The 18,355-nt window shown below is 38.8% G+C and overlaps 1 protein-coding gene across 9 annotated transcripts in view; it reads left to right on the forward strand.

The window, feature by feature from the left end:
* ltbp1.L (latent transforming growth factor beta binding protein 1 L homeolog) overlaps positions 1-6,710 on the forward strand; it is a 231,990-nt gene extending 225,280 nt beyond the window's left edge. For all 9 annotated transcript variants that reach the window (XM_041562719.1, XM_018263016.2, XM_018263020.2 and 6 more), the window contains 3 exons: positions 405-512; positions 3,804-3,947; positions 5,688-6,710. In XM_041562719.1, the coding sequence (XP_041418653.1) occupies positions 405-512; positions 3,804-3,947; positions 5,688-5,860 (425 nt within the window). In that variant the 3' untranslated portion in view covers positions 5,861-6,710. The remainder of the gene's footprint in view (positions 1-404; positions 513-3,803; positions 3,948-5,687) is intronic.
* The last annotated feature ends 11,645 nt before the right edge of the window (positions 6,711-18,355 follow it).

The raw sequence follows: 18,355 nt of genomic DNA on the forward strand, positions 1-18,355 counted from the left end.
GAAAGAGGCATAGGGAAATTATAGGGGGAACAGGTAAATGCTACACGTGTTACAGCCCCCTCCCATCCAAGCCAAATTAAATATATTGTTTTTTTATTTTGGTATTTAGAATTTTGTTTAACAGCTCTCCAGTCTGGTTATTCAGTGGTTTTTCAGCAAATAACTTAAAAGCATACAGTAAATAATGAAGACCAATTGCAAAGTTGCTAGGAATATGATACTCTATAACACACTGAGAGTTTTAAAGGTGCACAATCCCTTTAATAAGAGCCATATCTACAGAAAATGAAGATACAGATTACAATGCATTGCTGGGGCTGGGGATCTTTCAGTAACATGCTGGAAATTATTAAATGAAACTAATAAAAGTACAAGCACCTTGACTGTAGCTTTTTCTCATGCAGAGGACTATGCAGAACTTTGCAACCTGCAGTACAGACGGCCTTATGGACACGATGCACTTATAGACCCTTACACATCTCACGATTCCGTTCCTTACGAGATTCCAGAACGTAAGTACAGTTACATCTTCATTTCACATGAAAAGGTATGTTCTTTGCTTTCTCTCTTAGGAATGATCAGTCCATGAAAACAGTGTCAGACAGGTGCTAATAGTGGGAAAGACCCAGCTTACTGCTGGGTCTTTCTTTGTATGGAATCCAGTCAATGGCCGGGTACATTTATTGCACTGTGTTGCTATTAGTTTTATTCTCATGTAAACTGATACACATTTTCTGTCCAGATGTCGGCATCCATCCCTTTCTTTATCAGTCTTACCATATGAGCTACACCCGTCACCAGTTAAACCTTTTGTCCCATTTATTCTATCACTGTAATTATACATATTGTGCATCAAATCCTTTAGATGTAAAAAAATAACCTTATTTCTAATATGTTGTGAATAACAAACAGTGAAATGTGCAGATTTATACCATTTATACAAACACATCGGTCAGCATTACCAATATAGGCTATCTTTTTTTACCGACCTCGTATTTTTAATATATGTTAGGGCCAGAGAAGCTCTATCTCTAGTTAAGAAATTAATCTTCCAAAAAGTGCAATGTGATAAATAGGTCAGGTTTGTTTGACGCAAGTACTGAGTCAGTTGCACGCACTGCTTGCTGCATTTCTTTTGTCCGTTACACACTTAACCCACTGTTCATTTTCTCTCCTCGTTCCTAACACACTAACACATCGGTGCTGGATTTACATGGGAAAGCTGACTCACTCAGAATCTTTGATATGAATGTGGGTGTGCAAGAAAACCTAGCAGAAAGGGAGTTTCCTTGTGTGTGGGTAGACAGAAGTGATTGTATGTTTTAGGAAAAAGAACTAATGGGGTTTATTAATAAAATACAATAGGGGCCCATTTACTAACAATTGAATTTAGTTTTTTAAAAAATTCATGGTTTTCTAATGTTTTTAAAGAGCTCTAAAAATTTGAGATTAATGAAGTGTTAAAACCACAAATACACTAAGGGCAGGACTACATGGCCGATTAAGCCGCGATCCGACGCGCTGTGCAAAATCACAGGCGTCACGTCGGATGCAACGGAAATAAGGTAAGTAATTCAATTGTCGCATCGTGTCACAGCATTGATGCGACACGACTGTCGGATGCAGACACTGCACGCTGCGTCTGCATCCGACAGTTGTGTCGCGTCAACAATGCAACACGATCCGACACTGCCATTACTTACCTTGTTTCTGTCGCATCTGACGTGACGCCTGCGATTTTGCGCAGCGTGACGGATTGAGGCTGAATCGGCCATGTAGTCCTGCCCTAATACAAAACTTGGCCAGGTAAAAGTTGTCAAGGTCTTATAGAAGTCAGTTGGGAGCTGTGCTGATCCTATTGGACAGCTTTAAATCAATTCGGACTTTTAAAGGTTTACAGATTTTTTTTTTGCCAGCAATTGTAATTTCCCTTACTTTTTTTTTTATTGGATTTTTTAATAAATGCCATATCCATAGTTTTAGAGTCTGTGAGTTTAGTCATGGTTTCAAAAACCTCTAAAATCACCTAAATCCGACCTTTGATAAATAGGCCTCAACGTTTGAATAGCATAAGAGAATCTGCACAGAGTGAGTGTCTTCCAAAAGCCGGCCATACATACAGTTATTGTTCTTATGAGCTTTTGTACAATTTTTGGGACATGGGCACCTTGTTCCATATATCGCCGATTTGTTGACTGGGCAGGTTTGAAATTTTGCCCTGTTTGGCCCAAACAAATATATTGTATTAATATACCAACAACCCTATGCAAGTGCTAGAACATCAGTAACATCATTTTTTCATCATTATCTACTCTATTGCACTTTGCCTGGTCTAAGGTGGCAAAGGCAAGTCTGGCGCAAAAGGTAACGTTCAGTAAAATCTGCATCTTAGTGAATTTGCGTGGTTACGTCCATTCGCCAGAGTGCAAATTCGCCAGGCATTAGGGAGTGAAGTACCGCTAGAGTCTATCTCCTTCGCTAGCGAATAATTTTCCCACATTAGTCACTTCGCCCTTTAGTAAACTTGCCCCTAAGTCTTTATTAAGAAATAACTTATCGAAACTTCGCTTGCGGTTCTCTTCAGATCCATCATGCTGCGCTCGATTTCTCCTCCCTGCTTTCCTTATCGAGTGCTGCATGATGGATCGTCATGCAAGCAGAGTTTCGATAAGTTATTTCTTAATAAAGACTTAGACTGATTTAAAAGTTTAATATGTCTTTGTGGTTTTTTTTTTTTCATTCTACACTAACAAATTTTTTAATAAAATAAATTGATGTTACTGATCCTTTAAGGGGCATGAAATTATCTGGGTGATTACTGCATTGTGACCCTCTCTCCAGCATAAGTCAGCCATGTCCTTAACACAGCCATAGTACAGACCTCCTTCCCAGCCTTACTCCTTAACTTGTATTTCTGAATCGCATGTTAAAGGGATTGTTCACTTTCAAACACTTTTTTTTAGTTAAGTTGTTTTCAGATAGTTCACCAGAAGCAAAGACTTTCTCCAATTATTTTCCATTTTCTATGTGTGACCGTTTTTCTAATATTGAATTACCATTTTTCACCTTCTTATGTCTTTCTAAACAACTCTAAGATGGGGGAATCAGAATCCTTGAGTTACATTAAAGGCAGTTGCTAAAATTGATACAATAGTTGCTAATATTCCAAAGATACTGCTGAGAAATAGATCAACTACATGCAGCAACTAAATGCAACAAATTGTAACAGAGATAGGGACATTAAACTTTGGTTTTGGGAAAACAGTAAGAAATAAAAGATGGAAAGCATTGAATAAAGTCCTTATTTCTGGAAAACAACTCAACTGAAAAAAAGTGTTTGGAAGGTGAACAACCCCTTTAACAACATTTTAACTGACAGTTTCTTAAAAGCTGTCGTACAACACAAGTAAGTGGCTCTCAAATGCACAGCTCCGCATCTCTATAAAGTAAAGTGCTACTGGCATCTACTGGCTGTTTTGCTAATATACAAGCATCTGGTACTCCAACATCAGGCAATATATAAATTTAACAAAAATAATATAAATTGTGTTTATATTTCACCAACATATCCCTCAGCATTTTACATTTTTTACAGCCACATTAGCACAATGGTCAGTTTTATCAGGAGCTTTATAACCTGCTTGTATTCTTTTTAAACGTGGGAGGAAACTAAAGTACATGAAAAAAACCTTCCAAACACACAGATAACTTACTTGCCCTGTCTGGAGTTGAAATATGAGAAAAAAAATGAAAGATACTTTCAAATGTAAGATTTGAAGCAATGTCTGTCATCTTGTTCTCAGGTTATAGCTATGAAGAGCTGCAGGCAGAAGAGTGCGGCATCTTAAATGGATGTGAAAATGGAAGATGTGTCAGAGTGCAGGAAGGCTATACATGCGATTGCTTTGATGGATACCATTTAGACATGGCAAAAATGACTTGTGTTGGTAAGAATCCTCATAGTACTACAGGCTTGCTTTCCATATACCAACTCTTGTGTATTCTTTAAGGCCTCTTCATATCTGTACTATCTGAATCTCACATCTGCCTGTTCACTAGAGTTAACTACAATAGTAGTACATAGCAGAATCCATGACCATTGCAAGGGGGGGCCTCATGATGGAAGGGTCTGCTGCCACAAACGAGAAAGGTAGAGGGGGCTGATGACTTTGGCTGAGGGTACATGTCTAGGTCTGAATATGTGTTATGCAGGGGGCTCAGCTCATGTTATGCAACTGATAGGATTTTTACTTCTCTATTCTCTATTTCCATTCTCAATCCTATACATCATATTAATATTAGTAGCAAGCTACAGTGTTCTAGGTGTTGGACCTATTTACCTTGCCTATATTCAGGGTTGGACTGAGGCATCTGGGGCCCACCAGAGCTGAACTTAAGGGCCCTCCTTCTGAGGCCACAGTGGTGGAGCGGGCCTGGGCTGGCGGGGCCCATAAAGGTGTCCCACTGGCCCAGTCTGACCTATATTACAGGAGGGATTTTAACGTTAAAGGGGATGTAAAGGCAAAAAAATAAAATCCCATTTTTACTTTCTTTAATGAAAAAGAAATCTATCTCCAATATACTTTAATTATAAAATGTGTACTGTTTTTTATAAGAAACCTGACTGTATGCAGTGAAATTCCCCCTTCGTTTTACTTGCTCTGACAGCTGCAGATAAGTAACTTCAGACGGTCCCAGGGCCGCTCCAGCCATGAGGCAAGGTGAGAATCTTGCCTCGGGCGGCACGGAGTGGCCATTTACCAGGGGTGGCAAAAAGCCACCTCTGATAACTTTAAGCGGCGAATTGCCATTTTTTAGCGCTCACTGCACTAGTGATGTGACCCCTCCTCAAACCCGCTCCGACGCTACAAGTTAGAAGCGCGGAGCGGGAGGGGGCAGCAGTCCCTGGAACGCATCTGGACGGTCCCTAACTTTCCTGCAGGAATACTGATCATACTTTCAAATGGCAGGGGGAAGCTCCCCCACCTTACTTCCCAGAACTGGAGCAGCTTTGTTTGTTTCCCTATAGAGCAGCTGGTGACCATGTAGAGATTTGTACCCACAGATCCAGTGCAGTCTGCATATTCTGATTATTAATCAGTCTTGCTTCTATGGCAGATATTATTTAACTTGTGCTGTTCTGATAATTTATGATGATCCCTATGCTTAACCTCCCAACTGAAGCCCAGACCACACTGAGCATGTGCATAGTCTTGGTCTTGCAAAGATGACAGCCCCCTGCAGCCAACTTTAAAAACATAAATCATTTTGTTTAATTAGGCTTCTGGTGCAGTAAGTTCATGTTAATGTTAAGTATACAAAATACATAATTTCTAGCATTATTCTATTTTAGAATTTAGTTCCCCTTTAAAACTATCTTGAAGAAAGGGAGTAGGCACCATCCCTTTAGAGAGCTGGAGAGGTATCCCTTAGCATTAGGGGTTGTGGGTAAATGCATGATGATGTGGCATAGCATTCAGATGTACAACTTTGCAACAGGATCTCTCAACCATATTTCTGAGAATATTACTACGTTAAAGATCCATTTGTAAGGTTCTACTAGGATTAAAGCTGAAATGATGCAATGTGCCCCTTGAGTATAAATCATAGCAGGCACACTCCTTGTTATATGTCTTGAAAGAAAGAGTCACTTTCAACGTTCATAGTTGCGTTATTCTGTTTTGCAGATGTCAATGAATGTAATGAGCTAAACAGCAGGATGTCCCTTTGCAAGAACGCCAAGTGTATTAACACAGAGGGCTCGTACAAGTGTGTATGTCTACCAGGCTACAAACCCTCTGCAAAACCCAACTATTGCACAGCACTGAACTCCGACAAAGATGACAGTGAACTGGAGTAAATAAAAAAAACAAGAATCAGCTACCTTATTTTTTTTCAGCCCATATACTCTGCACTGTATAAAGGAATGGGGACTGTGTATGTTACTTGAGACGAAGATGGAACAGAAATGAAACTTGATGGTTTTTAGGAAATGACATTGAGCGCAGCAGGATACAGAGACTGGGACGGTTGGCCTACTCCTCACCAGTTTCCGAATTATTGCAGACCAAACGGACTTGTTTTCTCTATGGAAAAAAAAAAAACAGAACCCAAGTGTAGTGTCTGATAAATTTGATGGAGAAATGACAGAGCGTTTTTTGGTGTTGTTGTTATTTTAAACCGAATGTTATTATTTTCTACTTTTGCTTTATTTCCTTGGCATTTTAATAATGGTCGGAGCATCCTGTAACGCTTGTTGACGATGCAGCACGTTGGATCCTGTATTATGGCAGACCTATCGAGAGGATAATTTTTTTTTTTTTTTGTTTTTGCAAATGTTTTCTAGGGCCATTTTCTAAGAACGTCTCACGCGATTATACTATACTTTTTGGAAACATAGGTTGGTGACTTTTATAAATCTGTGTCTGTCCTGTGGAGCAGGCATCCTTTTGTTATGACTCCATATTTTGGCTGAAAAAAAAATGCAGCAAATGTCTTTAACTCTTCTTTTGTCTTTTTACTGCACTTAAATCCTTTCAGACTTTACTTGCCAAGTTTCAGAGCTGCTGGAGAGAAATGTTAACCCCTTCTTGTAAGTGTAATTAGACATATAAATCCCCCCCTGACCACGTTTTTATGTGTAAATTGATTCTGAAAAAGATCTTGTTTTTGTTCCTTAACATATTAAAGTTGTATATTATAAACCTCAATCATTAAAAGATATATAAATATACATTTAGTTTGTATAGGGAGCAACAAGGACACACACACACATTTTCACAGTGTTGTGAATCAGTATCTATATTTTGGGCCTTGGTTAAAAAATATATATGTATTTGATACAAAACAAGTGTACAGCTAGAGAAAATCAGGGGGTAAATTGAATATTATAAAGTAAGTTAGTTTACCTTATAGTAACATGCAGCATATATCATTATTTTCCCTTGAATTATTTATTTTTAAAGGGGTGATTTGGCTTTAAATGGACCCTTAGTGGCTAATTCTAAGCAAATTTTCAGTTGGCCTTAATATTTTCTTTTTCGTAGTTTTTGAATTATTTGCCTTCTGACCATTTCCAGCTTTTAAATGGGGGTTAATGACCCCATCTTAAAAAAAATGCTCTGTAAGGCAACAAATGTATTGTTACTTGCTACTTTAATTACTCATCTTTCTGTTCAGGCCCTCTCCTATTCAAATTCCAGTCTTTTATTCAAATCATTACATGATTGCTGGGGTAATTTGGACCCTAGAAATCATATTGCTGAAATTGCGGGAGAGCTGCTGAATAAAAAGCTATATTCAAACTCAAAAACCGCAAATAATAAAAAATGGAAACCATAGCAAATTGTCTCAGAATATAAGTCTATAAATTCTAAAAGTTAATTTAAAGGTGAATCACCCCTTTAATGTATATTTCTGGTGGTAAAACAAATGCATGGTGTAGTATTTGCAAGGCACCGTCAGGCTACTATGTGATGTGTATGTGGTGATGATGGTTGGGCAGATAGAGACAAATTGGGTAAGGCCAGGCTGTAAATTGAACTCTAAGTAGCTGATGGTGACACACAAACATGTCGCATGCAGATATGTTAAATTTAGTTCACTTTGTTTCTTAAAAAACTAGACAATTATTTGTAAATATATGCAGTACTGGTAAGGACCTTCTAGGGCCCACGAGAGCGTGATGTGTGGAGCCCACTCTTATAACAGGTATAAAATTTGCTAAAGGTTATATAATTCTATGGTGGAACTAAGAAAGTGTTGCTGGTCTTTATCTTACAGCAGGACCTAGTGTGCCAGTCCTTACCCGCATTATGTCCTCCCCAACTTATCTGACCCAATCACCCACCGACCAGAAATCAGTTTCATCATGAAGATAGATTTGTTCTGTTTTCTCTTTCGGCCTTCTTTCATTACTTTTATGCTCGAACATCCAAACTGCTGCGCCTTTGCTTAGGTCAACCAAAGAGAACCACACAGCAGATGAGGTACAGCTAGAGAATATATTTTCTAAATCTGTATTTACAGGGGATCTGTACAAAAAGACCTCGACCACAAGCTACCAGAAAGCTCCATTCGGCAGCAGCTTTCTCACAATGATCTGTATTGCAAGGATCTATAATTGGGTGTGAGAATTAGGGAAATTCAAGTTCTTGCTAAATGTATACCCTAAGGGGTTTTGCTCCTTTTATACAGGATTATTTATTTATAGTTTTATAATTATTTGCCTTTTTCTTCTGACTCTTTCCAGCTTTCAGAGGGGCATCGCTGACCCCATCTAAAAAGCAAATGCTCTATAAGGCTACCCATTTATTTTTACTGCTACCTTTTACGGCTCATCTTTCTAGTAAGGTTCTCTCCTATTCATATTCCAGTCTCTTATTCAAATCAATACATGGTTGCAAGGGTAATTTGGACCCTAGCTACCAGATTATATTATATTGTTTATAATGAAAATTGAAGAGCTGCTGAATAAAATGTGAAATAATTCAAAAACCACAAATACTAAAAAATGAAAACCAATTGCAAATTGTCTCAGAATATCGCTCTCTACATCGTACTAAAAGTTAACTCAAAGGTGAACACCCTCTTTAAGGGCTTCGTGGAGTTGGCAGAGGTTATATGAACACATTTTGTATTGAATCATCATTTTAAGCTTGGGTTCGAGTATTACAGTCAAAAGGCTGGGACTGCGATCATCATCAATGTCATTTATTAATGTAGGGTTATCAAGTTATACAAAGCTTTACATTAATAAATAACAAACAACAATAATTAAACAACCAAGTGTTACAGAGTATGAGCATAGACCTACTCATAAGAGCTTACAATCTAAAGGATTGCAGGGAAGGGATCCCCCTTTCATGCACAAATTTGTGAACCTGTTTGAGATAACGTTTTGAATGATGTAGCGAGTGATATCCTGAGACAATCTGCAATTGGTTTTCATTTTTTGTAATTAAAGGTTTTTGAGTTATTCAGGTTTTATTCAGCAGCTCTTCAATTTGCATTTTAAGCAATCTGGTAACTAGGGTTCTAATTACCCTAGCAACCATGCATTGATTTAAATAGGAGGCTGGAATATGAATAGGAGAGAGTCTGAATAGAAGGATCAGTAATAAAAAGTAACAAGAACAATACTATGTAATAATCTGTAGCCTTACAGACCATTTGCTTTTTAGAAGGGGTCAGCGACGTCCATTTAAAAGCTGCAATTTTTGGACCCTAGCAACCAGATTGCTTACATTACAAACCCAAGAGCTGCTGAATAAAAAGCTAAATAACTCAAAAACCACAAATAAAAAAAATCTCAACCTCAAAGGTGATCCTTTAAGAGCAGAATTTCTGTTTTTCAAATGGAAATTTGTCTTGTATGGCTCAGAGAACACAACTGCACTACCATTGTGAACCCCCTCCAGGCGGCAAAAAGCTGAGGGCAGGGAGGAGAGTGGTAGTAGCAGCAAGCTGACTCAGGCAGCAGAGGGGCCAGGATCGCCATTTTGCTCACAATGCATCAGAGAGGGCTAGACAGGTGCTCAGTGCAACTATGTGGAAGTGCATGGAGTATTTGTGGGCCTTTAAGTACCTTTAATAAATAGTGTCAAGAAGCACACACGTCCATTTTGGTAATCCACACTTGTGGTTGGGTTTGTAAGAGCTTACTCATCTTCCATACTTGTACCCAAAAACCAATACATAATAATAACATAGGTATTAGAAATGACCTTCTGTTACCAATATATAAAACCATATTGTCCTTTTCTTTTATGTAGTTATGGAACTGCATGGTGAACTTTCCTTTACATAGCCACATAACTTTGTAGTCACATCCTATAGCCTTATATTCTGTGGTAGGGGGTTTATCATGCCTTTTTTACAGTGTTACACATCAGTAAGAGAAAAGCAACAAAAGGGCTCCAGGTGGCAACCTTTACCAGCATGTAATAGCATTCACTAGTAATGTATCCATGTCTGTGCCTGGAGCCCTCTAGTGTTTAAATTAAATAATAAAACAGTACCTTGTACTTGATTGATTCATTGATTAATTAATTCTAATTGGTGGCAAAACAATCCTACTCAGTTTATTTAATGTTTAAAGGGGTGATTCACCTTTACATTAACTTGTAAGAAAGACTGCATGCTGAGACAATTAAAGGCATGGTTCACCTTTAAGTTAACTTTTTAGTATGTTATAGAATAGCTAATTCTAAGTAACTTTTCAATTGGTATTCATTTTTTCTTTTTTAAATAGTTTTTTAATTATTTGCCTTCTTCTGACTCTTTCCAGCTTTTAAATTGAGGTCACTGACCCCATCTAAAAAACAAATGTTCTGTAAGTCTGTAAATGTATTGTTTTTGCTACTTTTTATTACTTATCTTTCTGTTCAGGCCCTCTAATAATCATATAGAGTCTCCTATTCAAATCAGTGCATGGTTGTTAGGGTAATTTGGACCCCAGCAACCACATTACTGAAACTGCAAACTGGAGAGCTGCTGAATAAAAACCAAAATAACTCAAAAAACACAATTAATATAACAATTAAAACCAATTTCAAATGGTCTCAGAATATCACTCTCTACATCATACTAAAAGCCAATTTAAATGTGAACAACCCCTTTAAAGGAGAAGGAAAGGTTAAAACTAAGTCCACCTAAATATACCAGTAAACCTTCAAAGTAATGCTGCTCTGAGTCCTCTATCAAAAGAAACACTGCACTTCTTTCCTTCTATTCTCCTTGCCCTGGGAGTGAGCATGCTGAGTTTGCTCCTCTCCCCCCCTTGTCTGCTGCAATCTGAGCCCAGAGTGAGCAGGGAGAGACTCAGGCAGGAAGTGATGTCACACCAAGCTAATACTGCAGCTGATATCCTGAACAAACAGAGAGCTTCTAGAGCAGGGGTGCCCAAACGTTTTGCAACGAAGGCCAGATTTGGTAAGGTTAAAATGTGTGGGGGCCGACCATTCAGACCTACATTCTTTGAACCATTAACATTAAATTACAGGAATCGAGTAATCGTAGCAGTAATATTTGGGCACATTAGTAAAATGATCTGCCACTTGGTCTATACTGCTGCCTGTGTGCTGAAGGTGTTAGTGATAGACACATACTGGCACGTAGTGACGCCATACTTCTTTGGCACATCAGTATGTCTATTGACACCTTCAGCCCTTAATAAGTATGTGAAAACAGTGTGTCTCTACGTACTAGTAAGTGGCAGATAATTTTACTAATGTGCCTTAATATTATTGCTATGGGATTCCTGATCGCACTGTGCTGGGGGGCCTCATTATTATTAATTTCATGATGGAGGCTGAGGGCCGGTGTAAATTTGAAAACGGGCCGCGCTTTGGACATGCCTGTTCTAGAGCTTTTTACTCAAGTATGGTTAAACATTCTATAGAATAAATATAGAATTCTAGCTTGCAATATTTTGCCATTTAAAGCTGGCCATAGACTCAAAGATCTGCTAGTTTGGCGACATCGCCAAAGGAGCGGATCTTTCCCCGATATGCCACTAACGGCATGGCTGTATAGGGGGTAATTCGAACGGTCGGCCGTTTGTTTGAATGATCGAATTACGATACTCCAAGGGGCTCCGACGGGTCGGTCGGGTAAAAATCAAACCTTCCCGATCGATATCGTGGCCAGATAGCGATCGGGAAGACCCGTCGGAAGCCCCCATACACAGGCAGATCAGCTGTCAAATTGGTCTAAATGACCGATATCGGCAGCTTTATCTGCCCGTGTATGGCCACCTTAACTCTAGGAGAAGATTGTCTGTGTAGGTGAGGTAATTCTTTCAATCAATCCATTTCTGGACTGATCTTATTGACATGTCTGGAATAAATGGAGTCCTCATTGGTCATTTTTGAAGTGAATTTACTGGCTTGTCTGGGGTTAATGAAGCACTTATGCTGTGAGAACACCTGGTGCACAGTGTTAGGCGTACGGCATCCTCCATTAAATCTTAGAATAGAAAAACACTGGCACTCAAGGCAACTTCAATGCAGGGTTACCCCTTGCTGGTTTAGTAGGTGCGAACGTGCAACGTTTCTGGGCGTACCCCTTTATCAAGCATCGTACTGGCATTTCTAGGTGTTATCTATCCATTTACCCTGGCTCGTCTAGGGTTAACAGCCATTTTATTTGGTAATGATACTGGCATGCCCGGGGTTAATATCCATTTTATATAGTATTTATAGTGGCACTGGGGTTGCCACCTTTTCTGGAAAAATATACCCGCCTTCCTATATATTTCTCTTTTTTTTCCCTATGAATAACATTGGGATCAACCATCAATTTTACAGGCCGGGCCGGTAAAATACCAGTTAGGTGGCAACTCTAAGCGTCACACCTGGGGTTAATATTCATTGTATATAGTGATTATAGTGGCACATCTAGGGTTAATATCCATTGTATATAGTGATTATAGTGGCATGTCTGGGGTTAATATCCATTGTTTAAAGTGATTATAGTGGCATGTCTGGGGTTAATATCCATATAGTGATTATAGTGGCATGTCTGGGGTTAATATCCATATAGTGATTATAGTGGCATGTCTGGGGTTAATATCCATATAGTGATTATAGTGGCATGTCTGGGGTTAATATCCATATAGTGATTATAGTGGCATGTCTGGGGTTAATATCCATTGTATACAGTGATTATAGTGGCACCTCTGTGGCTCTTCCGCCCTCAGTAAGCTCAGCACACACAAAAAACTACACAACACACCAGCTGTCCCCAACACCCCCACAATATTCGACAGCTAGCCCTGCAAATATATCACTGCTTCGTCGCTCCGTGAAACTGAGAGCTACAGATTTGGTTTGATGAGACGAAGAGCAGCGCCACGTACACCATTTAAGCAGCCTCTGTAAGTGATCCTGCTTTTAGTTCTAATATATACCAGGAGAGGATGACGCCGTGCGTCACGTACGAGCGACGTCACCGGAAGACGAATCGCAACTAGGAACTAGACGCATCCGAGACAGGAGGCCGGGAGCTTGCAGTTGACAGCTTCGCAGGAGGAGGTGTAAGTAGCCATCCGGGACTGCGGGCGGTGTTAGGAAAAGCGGGAGGTTTATGCACTTACTTATCCTGCCGCTGCCAAGCGTGACATATCCGCAATGTACGTCTGTCAGAATGGGGGTTCAGCACAATTCTGGGTTAAATGTGTCTGTAATGGAGAGTGTCGCCATTCAGCACCTGTATATGTAGTTAAAGCTGGTTCAATATTGTCTGTTTCCCTCTGTCATCAGTGTGTTCTCCGCCTTCCTTTTCTCCACCCCCTCTCCCTACCTGCGTGTTGGAAATCCCTAATGACTTTACCCTTCAATGGGGACCCGTCACCTCTGCAGTCTTATAACAAGTCTTCTGTGCTCACTAACAAATAGAGCCTTTGCATTCGTCATTTGGAATTATTAAAGGAGAAATACTTTGATGCTGGGAGGCCAGATATTTTAGGACTCCACAAAGACATACATTGCTTACCTCCTGACTACCTCGCCTCTTTTTCAACCTTGAAGATGGATATGGCTAGAAATGCCAATATTATTTTATATATTGAACTTAATGCACCCGCCTAAAGGTGCAGCATTTCTGTAGTGGCAATGATCCAGGTTTTTACAGGTGCTCCCCATCTTGGATTTTGCTAGTAGTGTCAGTGACTTGCACATGCTCTGTGCGTTTGAGCAGCTGTTGAGTTTAGGGGTTGTCTTAAATCTTAAAGCAGAAAATGAGGCTCACGTGTCTGAGAACCTGATGCTACAGCCTTTTATATTCTGTATCTATACAGTATATTGTGTGTTTGTCTCTAATCTCCAGTAACTGATGGTACCACAGACCATATGCAGTAAATTGGCAGAAAACTATTGGGGGCATCTTTGGAGGCACTAACAGTGTCAGACTGGGACACCAGGGGCCCACCAAGTAACCTTAGACCAGGGGTCCACTCTTACTATTATTATTCTTCCTCTCCTCGCTCAACCTCTATTCTCCTAGTCTCTTTTCTTTACATACTGTATCTATTAAGCCACTTAGTTCTCATTGAAATAGGGAATGGACATGAAATAGGCAAAATGTCTAGCAGCATGAGGGCCCACTGACACCTAGGCCCACCGGGACTTTTCCTGGTATCCCTGTGGGCCAGTCCAACACTGGGCACTAATGTTTGCTACTAAAGGCCTGTGGTTTCTTTGGGCTGTTATAAAAGCCCAAAACATAATGTGCAACATCTTTGCCCTACTTCCTTACTTAAGCTTTAGTTCTTCTTTAAAAAATGCACTAGCCTGAGATAACTTTGTGCAGTGCCTGTCATCTTCCAAGTTCCCAGTGCAATTTGCATATGCAGTACAGAAATCTTTCTGTGTGGGAATGTGCCAGTCTTGAGATACTTAAGAGCCTGAACCTAAATGGTGGCAGATCATGCTGCACAAAAGTACCAGAATGCAAAGTATGGAATTAGTCCCTGGGGCTGGCTAACAAATTGGCACCAGGTATTGTACTTCTGCTTTAAATGCAGGAGCAGACTGTTTCTGATTTAATCTAAAATGCTTTAGAATTAAGTTTTCTATTGAGTCCAGTACACATCTACCATCATAGACAACTGTTGCAGCTCTTATCTCGCTGTTTATGCATTTCACATTTTATGGTATACAAGGAAGTATCACAAAGAATGCAGAATATTGTTTTGCAACACAAATCTCCTATAACAGTGGGTCTTAAAGGGCACCTGTTGGGCAAAAATATTATCCCCAATCAAAGGTGCGACTAAAAGGGCCCGCACTCTGGTTGGGGGTAACAGTAGTTTTTTAAAATTTGCCCCCCCCCTGCCAGCGCTAGGCCACCTGCACCAGGGGGGAGCTCCCAATACGATCGGCCATGTTGGGCCACACACACGTAATGAGCGAATGCCGGGACTTGCTCATTATTTGCATGCGTGTGACATCAGAAGCACATACAACATGGCCGCGTGCACGGGGAGCTCCCTTCTAGCCTAGTCCTAGCACTGGCAGGGGGCAATTGTTTTTTTAAAAAAAAATAGTGTTACCTGCACTTTTGGTTGGGGAAAATATTTTTGGTTGGGGAAAAAACCTTTAAGACCCACTGTTCTAAAGATTTGTGTTGCTAAAAATTACGTCTGCATTCTTTGTGATATTTCCTTGTTTACCATTAGCCGTGAAATCATTACTGCGGGATAAGAGCTGTTTATTCATGTTGTTTTTGGTGGGTCTTTATAATTGTTTTAAAGTGAAATTCCCCTCTACAACATAAGATGCAAAGCTTATTCTAAAGCAGATTTTGGGTTACAACACCTATACTTCATCTGGGACCCCAGAGGGGAAAAAGAAGAAATCCTCCCTTAAAATGTGCTGAAAAGTGACTGATGGTTGGTAGTTCCTGACGTTTTATTCGCCATTGTAGTGTCTTTAAACATGGGTGGGGATGTTATAGGAATTGAGCGGTTGCAGAACTTTTTAGAAACTTCTGAGATTTTTATTGTTTCACATTATGATGTCTATTTCCATAATCCCTGTTCCTGAAAGTAAGGTAAAAAAATATTTGGCTATGGCTTTATGAAATATGCAAGGGGTTCCCTTTTCTGGGAACCTATAATGCATAATGTTCAGAAATAGGGCTATGTCATCTCCCATCATTTAAAAAAATATAATTATCCCATATGTAAAAAAGGAATTGCTTTTTCTCTGTAATAATAAAACAGTATCATGGTACAATACATATTTTTGTTTTTGTGAAGCACTGTGAGGACTGTGCTCTGTCAGAGGCAAGCTTTGAAAAATAGAATGCAGCAATTTTGGTTTACAATCGATTCATGATTTTTTTTTTTTTTTAAAGTCAAAGTTAATTCGGGTTGAAAAACAAATAAAAAGTTCATTAATTTCAACCCCTCCAAACGAACCCCAATGTACATTGATACACATATTTATACAAACCTGTCTATACAAAAAAAAACTATAGCTATCTATACTTTTACAGGTACAGTATGGGACCTGTTTTTCAGACTAGCCAGGGCCTAGGGTAAGGGTTTTTTCCATAACTTTTCCATAATTTGGATCTCCATACCTTAGGTCTACTGAAAAATAATTTAGAAATCAATAAAACCCAGTAGGATTGTTCTGCTTCGAATAAGGATTAATTATATCTTAGCTGGAATCAAGTGGAAGGTACTGTTTTATTATTACAGAGAAAAAGGAAATCATTTTTAAACATTTTTTTTTTTTATTTGGATAAAATGGAGTCTATGAGAGATGGCCTTCAGAGCTTTCTGGATTTATGGATAAGGGATCCCATACCTGTAGATCCTAAAATCACAATATCCTTGGATATTTTGGTTGTTCAAGAAATCATCCAACAACATCACCCAGCAGGGCATTTCACAACCTCGCTGCCCTCACAGTGACGAACCACAAACACTCTACTTACGGTTCTTGTTCTTTTCTACGGGGAAAAATATGCCCTGCTATTGGTTTATAATTATCAAATGCAAAAAGGCAGATTAAAGTTTGGCCATCAGGAACTGAATTATGGAATAAAAGCTAGTTGTTTACATAATTAAGATATTAATATCGACTATATCCTTTATTCATTAGTGATTGTTGCCCATCAGAATAAGTGCTACAACAAAAAACTGAACTGTACTTTTTCCTAGCAGGTGGTGAACAATCATCATGGAGTTGGCACACAGCTTGTTGCTGAAAGAAGATGCCTTGGCCCAGATCACAGAAGCCAAGAAATCTGTCTTTGTTTTTGAATGGCTGCGTTTCCTGGACAAAGTTCTTATTGCTGCAAACAAGGTATAGTTTAATTAATTGGCATTTATGGTGTTAATCTAAGTTTTCTGCTCCTTATCTATACTACAGGTATGGGATCCATTATCCGGAAACCCGTTATCAAGAAAGTGCCGAATTACGGAAAGGTTGTCTCCCATAAACTCCATTTGATCCCAATAATCCAAATTTTTAAGGAGGGAAGGATTTCCTTTATCTCTGTAAAAACAGTAGCTTGTACTTGGTTCTAACTAAGATCTCATTAATCCTTATTGGAAGCAAAATCAGCCTATAGGGTTTATTTAATATTGACATGATTTTCTAGTTTTTTTTGGTTGTGGAACTACAACTCTTAGTAAATACTACACTATAAAAAATGTCATTTTTTTCTCTTTTTCATCATATTTTTTCCCTTGAGCTTTTAATTAGCGCTGACCTTTTAAAGAAAATTTTGGACTGTTTTGTACTCGAGTAGAAACGAGGATCGTTGGGTCGGACAACCAAGGGGAAGACTCAGAGACTTTGGTCACCTAACTTTTTATAAGTTTATATTTTCAATGATTTTCTAGTAGACTTAAATGGGTGGTTCACCTTTAAGTTAACTTGTAGTATGTTATAGATTGACTAATTCTAAGCAACTTTTCAATTGGTCTTCTTTATTTTTATAGTGTTTAACTTATTTGCCTTCTTCTGACTCTTGCCAGCTTTTAGATGGGAGTCACTGACCCCATCTAAAAATAAATGCTCTGTAAGGCTATAAATGTATTTTTATAACTTTTTATTCCTCCCTTTTATATTCATATTCCAGTCTCTTATTTATATCTATGCATGGTTGCTAGGGTAATTTAGACCATAGCAACCAATTGCTGAAATTGCAAGCTGGAGAGCTGCTTAATAACTTAAAAACCCCAAATACAGGTATGGGACCTGTTATTCATAATGCTCGGGACCTGAGGTTTTCCGGATAATGGATCTTTCCATAATTTGGGCCTTCATTTCTTAAGTCTACTAGAAATCATGTAAACATTAAATAAACCCAATAGGCGGTTTTGCTTCCAATAAGGATTAATGATATCTTAGTTGGGATCAAGTACCCGCTACTGTTTTATTATTATTATTATTATTATTATTATTATTATTATTATTATTATTTCAGACAAAAAAAAATTATTTGTATACATTTGGATTATTTGGATAAAATGGAGTCTATGGGAGATGGCCATTCCGTTATTTGGAGCTTTCCGGATAACTGATCCCATACCTGTAATACAAAATGAAAACCATTCTCAAATTGTATCCGAATAAGGTATGATGATCCAAATTACAGAAAGATCCATTATCCGGAAAACTCCAGGTCCCAAGCATTCTGGATAACAGGGCCCATACCCGTCCATTCTAGACCTTGCATTCCATGTTAACGAGCCTACACACTCTATTTTTGTCATTTTTGTTTTAAGTGTTGTGTTATTGTTTGATTACAATCATTTCTCATTGTGATGTGGCTTAGCTTATGCATTGATAACAGGTATATAGTATTTAAAAAATAATTGCATAAGATGTTTATT

Source organism: Xenopus laevis, chromosome 5L (assembly GCF_017654675.1).
Source record: "Xenopus laevis strain J_2021 chromosome 5L, Xenopus_laevis_v10.1, whole genome shotgun sequence".
Classification (NCBI taxonomy): domain Eukaryota; kingdom Metazoa; phylum Chordata; class Amphibia; order Anura; family Pipidae; genus Xenopus; species Xenopus laevis.